The sequence below is a fragment of the Sapajus apella genome, unplaced genomic scaffold, assembly GCF_009761245.1.
Source record: "Sapajus apella isolate SASKATOON/1434 unplaced genomic scaffold, GSC_monkey_1.0 scaffold33, whole genome shotgun sequence".
NCBI lineage: Eukaryota > Metazoa > Chordata > Mammalia > Primates > Cebidae > Sapajus > Sapajus apella.
The window spans coordinates 7935041-7943634 of NW_022436973.1; the positions used below are offsets into that span (position 1 = coordinate 7935041).

The 8594-nt window shown below is 41.9% G+C and overlaps 1 protein-coding gene across 2 annotated transcripts in view; it reads left to right on the plus strand.

Moving 5' to 3' along the window:
• LOC116562769 (ubiquinol-cytochrome-c reductase complex assembly factor 1) overlaps positions 1 to 8594 on the plus strand; it is a 106702-nt gene that overhangs the window by 9827 nt on the left and 88281 nt on the right. For both annotated transcript variants that reach the window (XM_032295144.1, XM_032295145.1), the window contains exon 2: positions 7721 to 7825. In XM_032295144.1, the coding sequence (XP_032151035.1) occupies positions 7721 to 7825 (105 nt within the window). The remainder of the gene's footprint in view (positions 1 to 7720; positions 7826 to 8594) is intronic.

Genomic DNA, 8594 nt, shown 5'->3' on the forward strand with positions numbered 1-8594 from the left:
TCTTGAACTGACCTCAAGTGATCCACCCACCTCAGCTTTCCAAAGTGCTGGGATTACAGGCGTGAGCCACTGAGCCCAGCCTTCAGTTTTCATACTGTAAACAAGTATTCTTTTCATGGTCTTTTTAGTGGATATTTTTCATATTTTTGTGCTTCAGTTGGCGAATCCCTTCTTTAAAATGTCCCCCAACTGTAGTATGAAAATGTTGTCTAGCATTGCTGAGTACAAGAAGGCCACAATGTGCCTTATGGAAAAATATGTTTATTAAATTTTGTTAAGGAGTGAGTTATCCTGTTGTTGGCTCTGAGTTGTGTTAATGTATCAACAATGTATATTAAATAGGATGTCTTTCCACAGAAACCAGTAAAACAAGGTTGTATATTTATTGCTTGATGAATGCTGTGACCAGAGGCTTGCAGGAACCTAAGACTGGCATTTCCTTTGGAAGCAATGGTTTCATATTCGCTAACTCAGTGTTTGTGATGATTTTATGGTGAATAACTAGAATCCACTACACCTGTAAATCTTTTTCTAGCTCATGAATGAGCCAAGGAAAATACTATGTATCTTACAAAACCGCATGTAAAAACAGGCCCTTCAGTGGACTGATTAAAGGTTAGTCAATACAAGAGGTGGTATGTCAGAATATTTTGAAGTACTGATGTAAAAAAAATCACTGCAATTAACAAATGCATGGGAAACAAAAACATGAAGCCTCTCTTAAAAATTTTGGTTTTGAAGTGTTGGCAAGGCAAAATGACAATAAAACGAGTTCCCACTTAGTAACAGTGCATTTATCCTAAGATAAAGGAATATTTTTTGCCATTGGAAATGGCTATAAATGTTTTTTGACCTTGGGAGAAGTTGAGGTGTGCTAATTGTTTTATAGGCCTAATATATTAGTACCTTAAGAGAGAGAGAAGTACTTCTACAGGTTTATATTTATAGATGAAGTGTTGCAAGAGGTGGAAAAGAAAAAGGACTGAGTAGAGGCTGACATGGTGGCTCATGCCTGTAAGCCCAGCACTTTGGAAGGCTGTGGCAGGCAGATCATCTGAGGTCAGGAGTTCGATACCAGCCTGGCCATCATGGTGAAACCTATCTCTACTGAAAATGCAAGGCCGGGCGCGGTGGCTCAAGCCTGTAATCCCAGCACTTTGGGAGGCCGAGGCGGGTGGATCACGAGGTCAAGAGATCGAGACCATCCTGGTCAACATGGTGAAACCCCGTCTCTACTAAAACTACAAAAAATTAGCTGGGCATGGTGGCACGTGCCTATAGTCCCAGCTACTCAGGAGGCTGAGGCAGGAGAATTGCCTGAACCCAGGAGGCGGAGGTTGCGGTGAGCCGAGATCGCGCCATTGTACTCCAGCCTGGGTAACATGAGTGAAACTCCGTCTCAAAAAAAAAAAAAAAAAAGAAAATGCAAAAATTAGCTGGGCATGGCAGTGTGTGCCTGTAATCCCAGCTATTCAGGAGGCTGAGGCAGGAGAATTGCTTGAACCTGGGAGGCGGAGGTTGCAGTGAGCAGAAATTACGCCACTGCACTCCAGCATTGGTAACAGAGTGAGACTCTGTCTCAAAAAATACGTATATTTCTAGAGGCCAGCTTCTGGCTCTACTGACTCTACCCAGTCCTTTTTTTTTTCTTTTGAGACGGGGTCTGTGTTGCCCAGGCTGGAGTGCAGTGGCACAATCTTGGTTCATTGCAACCTCTGTCTCCCAAGTTTAAGTGATTCTTCTTGCCTCAGCCTCCCTAGTACCTGGGATTACAGGCACCTGCCCCCATGCTCAACTAATTTTTGTATTTTTAGTAGAGATGAGGTTTCGCCGTGTTGGCCAGGCTGGTTCAAACTCCTGACCTCAGGTGATCTGCCTGCTTCGGTTTCCCAAAAGGCTGGGATTACAGACCTGAGCCATCGTGCCTGGCCTAGAGAGATTTCTTGAAGCAGTTGAGTTTATAGTTTCGGTTGGAGTGAAGAGGAGAGTACCAGAGGAAATTGCCTCAAGGCAGCTAGCTTGTATGGAGTGGAGCAGTGATTCCCAAACCAGAGAATCTGAGTCAGGTTTTTGAAACTACTAAGTGGGGAACACAGCAAGTATTATGAGTTTAGAGGAGTCCAGTTGTTAAAGACCAGTAAGGATTAAGGGTTTAGGTTTCAATAAAGAGGTCCTTGGAACTACTGCAAGCTTTTGAGAAAGGGAATGAATGCTAGGTTCCAAACAATATTTTAAGAAAATGGTTCTTGCTTCTCTGACAGTTTGCTGGGGAAAGTGGGGCTTGCACAATTTGGTAACAGTTGTTCATAACAGTGATGCCTTTGTGTATGATTTTCTGTTATCAAAGTGCTTTTAGAAATGTTCCTGGGAACACTTCTGTGAGATAGCTTTTATTATTCCGATTTTTCATAAATGAAAATGGAGGCCCAGATTGTTGAGTAATCAGTTCACTGCTATTTGATGGAAGATTTGGGATTACACTTTCTGCTACACCTTAGCGGTTTCAATTAAGGATTTGGACAAGAATTGTTGTGGGATTGGAGAAGGAAAGAACAGCTGATTGTTCCTTTCTTCTAAAAAGAACTGATTTAAAAGTATTGGCCTAAGACCAACGGGAGCCAAAATTACAGAGAAAATTTTGTTGACATTGGAAATAATAACATGATGAAATTCTTCAGAAAATCTTCCAAAAGTGTGCGTTGTTTCAACTTGTAATTTCCTCTTGCCCACCCAGCCCTCCCACCCCCTGCCTTTGGCCCTGAATCTGAAGCAGCTTCCTCCTATTCCATACTTAGCATTTTTAGGACAGAAATATCTGACATTGAATGATTCTGGCAAACCTGTCAGTGTTGGTAAAACAAAACACCAGTGACTGTCTCTCATTTGGAAAACCATTTCAACCGATCAAACCTCAGCTCAAATGAAATATTTTTTTTTTTTTTTTCAAATGAAATATTTTTAGCCTCACTTTTCACTTGAAATATAAGGTGCTGTAAGTGGCAATTATACAATTTTAGAACTGTGAGACACTGTAGAAAGCATCTGTAGGTTTAAAAATCTAATGCCTTTTTCCACCCCACCTGTACTTGTTTCTGACTACTCAAAGAAATGGAGATTCAGATTCAGCTTAATATTGTGCTGAATGTACTGCAAGGTACGTTTGTTAATTTTAAAGAAAGTCCTGAGAAATAGGGATTTTATCTTTATTTTTGATAAAAAGAGACAACCAAGGCTCACAGAGGTGTTTAATACGTAGATTCTGAACAGTGCTTTCTGCCTGTAAGTATGTGGCACTTTCCACAATATGCTGTTTTAATTGGTTCCAGACTAGGTCATACAGTGTTAGAGCTAGAGGGTACCTTGCAAATACTCCCTTTAGCCTTTCATCCCGGAAATGGCCATGGATTCTAGAGTTGGGTTGCCTGGGTTCAAGTCTTAATCCTGCTGTTAGATCTATGTGACTTTGGGAGGTTGCTTATCCTCTCCATACTTCAGTTTCCTTTTTTGTATAAATGGGATAATTGTATATCTAGGTCATTAGTGGTGATTGTGAAGTTTAAGTGAGTTCATGTATGTAACGTACCAGAAAAGTGCCTGCCATCAAGTGCTCATTAGGTATTACTGATCATTGCTGTGAGGAAACTGAATGTCATAGAGGTTAAGTTACTTGAAAAGATAAATTAGAGTAGCTGAGTTTAAACTCCTAGTGCAGTTGTCCCTGTTGTCCCTCAGTGTCCCTGGGGGATTGGTTCCAGGACCTCCCTTGGATACCAAAATCCATGGATACTCAAGTCCTGATAGGAAGTGGTATAGTATGTGCATATAACCTGTATGTATCCTCCCATGTACTTTAAATAATCTCCAGATTACTTACATTTAATACAATGTAGGTGCTATATAAATAGTTGTTATACTGTATTATTTAGGGAATAATGACAAGAAAAAAATGTCTACATTTAGTACGGCTTTTTTTTTTTTTTTGGAAACAGAGCCTGTTGCCCAGGCTGGAGTGCAGTGGCACAGTCTCTGCTCGCTTGCAACCTTTGCCTCCTGGGTTCAAGCAAGCCTCATGCCACAGCCTCTTGAGTAGCTGGGACTGCAGGTATATGCTACCATGCCCGGCATTTTTTTTCCTGAATATTTTAATCTGTGGGTGGCCGAATCCATGGATGCAGAACCCGTAGCTGTGGAGGGCCGACTGTGTTGTACATTATACTTAGCAAAGGATTTTCAAGCAATTTAATCCAGTCCTCATTATGGTCCTATAACGTCTACAGGTCAAGTAAAGAAAACCCTCAGATCCCTAGAGTTGGTTCCTAAAATTAAAATTTCCAGTGCTATGTATATGACTGTCATTTATACAGTGGAATGTAGTTCAGATTCATAAAATAAAGCAGACTTCTCATTTAGCAAGACAGAGCTCTCAGCCTAGCCTCTCACTTTGGCCAAGAGACCTTTCTGAAGTGAGATTCTGTTAGAGGGAAAATGTGAATCTCAGTTTTAGCTTGAATAGCCATTTAATCTCTCTTGTCTTGGAAATCAAGTTGCCCACGTGTGTTTTCCCACTGTAAAACTTCTCCCCTAGTTTCCTTTTCATTTTGGGGATGATGATGATTCCAGCATTGCTTACTATAAAGGGATTCTGTGAAGATCGGGTAAATCAGTGTTTATGAAAACACATTGTAGCCTGGGTGTGGTGGCTCACCCCTGTAATCCTAGCACTTGGAGAGGCCAAGGTGGGTGGATCACCTGAGGTCAGGAGTTCAAGACCAGCCTGGCCAACATGGAGAAACCCCGTCTCTACTAAAAATACAAAATTAGCTGGATATGGTAGCACATGCTTGTAGTCCCAGCTATTTGGGAGACTGAGGCAGAAGAATCACTTGAACCTGGGAGGAGAAGGTTGCGGTGAGCCGAAATCATTGGACTTCAGCCTGGGCAACAGGAGCGAAACTCCATCTCCAAAAAAAAAAGAAAAGAAAGAAAAACACATTGCAAGCCAGGCACAGCGTTGCAAGCCTTTAGTCCCAACTACTTGAGAGGTTGAAGCAGGAGGATCACTTGAGCCCAGGCATCAGGCATTTGAGGCTGTAGTGTACAGTGTTAGCACCATGACTAGGCACTGCACTCCAGCCTGGGCAATGTAGTGAAACCCTGTCTCTTTAAAAAAAAAAAAAAGGACAGGCACAGTGGCTTACATCTATAATCCCAGCACTTTGGGAGGCTGAGGTGGGTGGATAGTTGAGGTCAGCAGTTTGAGACCAGCCTGGCCAACGTGGTGAAACCCTGTCTTTACTAAAAATACAAAAATTAGCCAGGTGTGGTGGCTCACTCCTATAGTCCTAGACACTTGGGAATCTGAGGCACAAGGATTGCTTGAACCCAGGAGGTGGAGGTTTCAGTGAGCTGAGATTGTGCCACTGCATTCATGTCTAGGCAACAGAGCAAGCAAGACTCAGCCTCAAAAAAAAAAAAAAAAGAAAGAAAGAAAAAAAAAGACATTGCAAACTGTAACTTGAATTATAATCTAATCGTAAAGTGCCAGAAGTCTGCTTATTTTGTTTCTCTTCCCAGAGAGAGCCCATGCCCACTGCTTGAGTCACCTATTACCAGAATTATTTTAGTCTGTGGAACCAGTAGTAGGCAGTGGTACATCTTATCCTTAGAGAGATGAGCATGTGGAGACTTGATCTTGGTCCCATTTTGGAAGTTCTTCATTTATGCGATATCCCATTCTGGCAGGATTTCTAAACTTAGATAGTAAAGGCCAGGCCTGGAATGGTCCTGAGTGCAGTCGCTTCTGTCCTTGTGGAATTAGAGTGTGCCACCCTCCTGGCATGTGGCTGCAACCCACATACGATATTGTGAGAGAAGAAACATATATTTGGTCTTTATCCTGGCACAGAGCTCTTGAAACCCTTGCAGAGTGATAGGGGTGAGAGGAGTGTCTTTTGTTATTTATAATAAGTCCCTTTCAACCATACCTGAGTTATGGGTGTTTTTTTTTGTATAGTTGGGGGTCTCACTTTGTTGCCCAGGCTGGTTTTGACCTCCTGGGTTCAAGCAATCCTGCTTTGGCCTCTCAGAAGTGCTGAGATAATAGGACTTGAAGGCATGGGCTTCTATGCCCTGCTGTGAGTTTATGTTAATGAGGTGACTCTTGGAGGTACTAAAGGTACTTAGGTACTAAAGGCCAGGTCTGGAATGGTCTTTGGAGGGTAGAGGCTGGTTGCTGGAGGAACAAATATGTATGAGTAGAATGTTGGAACTTTTAGCTTCTCCCACTCCTTCCTAACTTTTGGAATGGGAGAGGGGCTGGAGATTGAGCTAATCACCAATGGTCACTGATAGCCAGTCATGTCTATGTAATGAAGCCTCCATAGAAATCCTTGAGTTTGGAGAGCTTCTGGGATGGTAAACATATCAAAGTGTAGGGAGGTTGGCACAGCTGGAGAGCAAGCTCTCACCCCATACATCATGTTTTGCATCGCTTCCATTTGGCTGTTCCTGAGGTGTATCCTTTATAATAAACTGGTAAGTTCTTCATTCATGTGATACCCCATTCTGGCAGGATTTCTAAAGTTAGGTGCTAAAGGCCAGGTCTGGAATGGTCCTGAGTGCGGTCATTTCTGTCCCTGTGGAATTAGAGTGTGCCACTCTCCTGGCATGTTGGCTGCAACTCAGATATGATATTATGAGAGAAGAAATATATAATTGATCTTTATTTCTGGTTCCTGGCACAGAACCCTTGAAACCCTTGCAAAGTGATAGGGGTTAGAGGAGGTAAGTAAGTGCCTCCCTGAGTAGTTGTGCCATTCTAGCAAATTATTGAATCTGAGGAGGCAGTTGTGGGAATCCCCAATTTATAGACGAGTTGGACAAAAGTGTGAGTAACCTGGGGACTCACTACTCGTGATTGGAGTCTGAAGTGGGGGACAGGCACGCGCCTGTAATCCAGCTACTTGGGAGGCTGAGGCAGGAGAATCGCTTGAAGCCAGGATGTGGAGATTGCGGTGAGCTGAGATTACGCCATTGCATTCCAGCCTGGGCAACAAGAGCAAAACTCCATCTCAAAAAAAAAAAAAAAATGAAGTGTGGGACAATCCTGTTGGAGCTGTGAGGTCTCTGCTGTCTCCAGGCAGTTAGTGTAAGAATTAAATTAAATTGTAGGACACCCAGTTGGTGTCTGCAGAGAACTGGAGAATTGCTTGGTGTGGGGACCCCCTGCCCCTGCACATTTGGTGTCAGAAGTGGAGTGTTGAGTATAGAAAAAAGATTTTTTCATCTTTACCAGAAGTTCTCTGAACCCTATCATTTAGAATTTTTATGGAGGCTTATAGTTGGCATGATTGATTAAATCATTGGGTACTGGTGATTGGCTCAGTCTCTAATCCCTCTAGTCTCCTGGAGGTGAGGGAGTTCTAACCCTCTACTCCTGTGGTTGGTTCCTCCGGCAACCAGCCTCCATCCTGCATGAATCACCTTATTAGCATAAACTCAGGTATGGTTGAAAGGGGCTTATTATGATTTACAGACATCCCCATCACTCAGAAATTCCAAGGGTTTTAGGAGCTCTGTGCCAGGAACTAAAGATGAAGACCAAATATGTGTTTCTAATTATATTACAATGTCACAGGTACGTTGTATCCTTTATACATGCCTTCCATGTAGGATTTAGTATGATTTAGATTCCTGACAGATTATTTTTTTCTTTCCCTAGAGGAATCAAACTAGCATTTCTCAGTGGGTTCCAGTATGCAGCCGATTGATACCTGTGTCTCCTACCCAAGGACAGTGGAGCAGGGCTCTGTCTGGCACTTCCCAGGTAAGATTTATTGTTCTTTTGCTTAGTATTTTCAAAAGAAAACCCGAATGTTTATGTGCAAATGTCATGTATTTATAGATTAACCAACCAAATTGTGTGATGGAAAAAAACCTCATGAGACCACTCTGGGTCTCTGTGGTGTCAGCTTAGGACTGATTCCTAAAGTATGGTGTCTAGGGCGTTGCTTCCAAATACCCTAGCAGTGGAACTTAGCCTAGGATACCATGCTACAGTCTGATGATTTTTACTATTAGGGAGTTTTTCCAGATATTCATCTCAGAGTTAACCTTTTTCAGTTTTCTTTTTGTAGCCACCTTGTGCTACTTTTATTTGTGCGTGAGAATTATTTCTTTTTCCTTTCCTTTATATGAGTATAAAATCCAAGAAACAATTATTTGAAACATTCATTTACCATTGACAACCTAATTCATTATAATGTAGTTTACCTTGGACCTTGCATGAGGAGTTTTTTCCCTCCTGATTTTTGTTAATACTTTAGTAATAAGGGAAATAAAAATCACCTACAACTTCAAATCTGAAAACATATTTTCATCTCTGCTGGTACTTGTTCAGCCCTTGTGTGTGTGTGGCAGGGAGGGGTGTGGATGTGGGTGTGTGGATGTGTAATTTTATTCCTGGAGTACCCTAACAAATGGCCACAGAATTTTATATTCTGGTACCTTTTCACTTATTAGAATGGACATTATTCATATTGTTTCGATAGATTTGTAAATAAAAATTTAGTGGCCATATGTTTTATTTTCTTAGC